General features: G+C 66.2%; 1 protein-coding gene across 1 annotated transcript; it reads right to left on the reverse strand.

The window, feature by feature from the left end:
• Nucleotides 1–239: 239 nt before the first annotated feature.
• Nucleotides 240–998, reverse strand: LOC143181364 (uncharacterized). Its single transcript, XM_076381745.1, has one exon. It carries the CDS (start codon nucleotides 996–998, stop codon nucleotides 240–242), a length of 759 nt encoding a protein of 252 aa, XP_076237860.1.
• Nucleotides 999–1,469: the final 471 nt, after the last annotated feature.

Here is a 1,469-nt window from a genome sequence, read left to right on the forward strand (position 1 = left end):
AAGCGCGCCACCTGCTCGGGTTCGGCCTGCCGACGTCGGCGGGCGCGGGTGTACCGGCGCCGCGAGCGGACGTACGCCACGCGCAACTCATCCATTTCCCGCGACCACCAGTACGCCGCGCCCGGACGCGAGGGTGGCCCGGCTCTGGGCATGGCGGTGTCACACACCGCCTTTGTAGCCCTGCTGAGCCAGGCCATTTCTCCCTCGACGTCGCCGACCGGCCCAGCCGGTGTCTCCGGCTAGGCCGCCGCATGAGCGGCCGCCTCCAAGAGGCTGCTGTTCAACCTCTTCATGGACCATCGCGGTGGCGGGCGGGCCCGCTGGCCCCCGTGGCACCGGGGCCCATCACTCCGGGTGGAGGTAGCAGTGGCGACCCTCACCTCCATTGTTATATAGAGGTGATCGCTGAGGGTCGCCACTTCTGTTGCCACTCTCCACCCAGACACACGCTGCAGGCCGGAGGGGGTAGCCCACGTCAGGTCTATGATGGACACCCCCCGCGGCCCAACGAACGTGTGTTGCCGACCCCGGTTAACCAACCGAAGGTCCAGCCCAGCCGCCCAGTCCATTAGGGCCTCGCCCCTACGGCTAGTCCTGGGGCTGCCCCATGCCGTGGCATGGGCATTAAAGTCCCCCAGGACGATTACCGGGCGGGGCATGCATCTTCTGATGCACGCTGCCATCCCGCCCAGGTATGCCTCGTAGGAGGCGAGGCCACAGTTGGGCGACACATATCCGCCCACCACCGCGACGTCCGACCATTGGACCGCCACGCATCCCTCGACCGTTTCAAGCACGGTTACTGGAGGCGATGCGGGCGGCCATGACCATGTAATCGCCACCGAGCCGCACGGACACCCGACCCAGTCTGGGAGGTCGGGGATATTATACGGCTCGGTGACGACAGCCAATCCCACTTTACGCTCCCGCAGGTTGTGAATCAGAAGGTCCTGAGCCCTGCGGGAGCGCCTAAGATTAGCCTGGAGGAGGGTAACCATTTCTACGCCATTTCCATGGCCTCCTCCAGGCCGTCCTTATTCCCCCTTGTTCCGGGTTGGGGCCTCGCAGAGGGCCCAGCTCCCTCTGCGGTATCCTCGTCCCTGCCTTCCCTCGTGGTTGTTTCGGGGGACCCCGAGTTGTTCGCCGCAACGGTAGCGGTACCCCCTCCCCGCTCTTTCTGGCTCGCCGCCACTTCGGGGCGGGCTTTGCTACCCCGCCGTCGCTTTGAGGGCGGGGCACAGCCCGGCCCCCCTAGTCAGTGCCCCGACGGCCTCCCCAGGTCGGAACAAGGTGGACACTTAGGGGAGGTCGCGCCGCATTCAACTGCCCGGTGCTCCTGGGCTCCGCATTTATAACAACGGCCCCTTCTGTCCTCCGCCGCAGTGCACCGCTGCTGGACATGTCCCGTCTCCAAACAGCGGAAACACTGCAGCGGACGGGGAGCCAGCACTTCGATCCGGGCCGATGTC

This window comes from Calliopsis andreniformis, chromosome 7 (assembly GCF_051401765.1).
Source record: "Calliopsis andreniformis isolate RMS-2024a chromosome 7, iyCalAndr_principal, whole genome shotgun sequence".
Classification (NCBI taxonomy): Eukaryota; Metazoa; Arthropoda; class Insecta; order Hymenoptera; family Andrenidae; genus Calliopsis; species Calliopsis andreniformis.

Bases quoted from the DNA above. Each gene is read 5' to 3' on its own strand.
- LOC143181364 (XM_076381745.1), bottom strand. From the start codon at position 998: ATGGTTACCCTCCTCCAGGCTAATCTTAGGCGCTCCCGCAGGGCTCAG.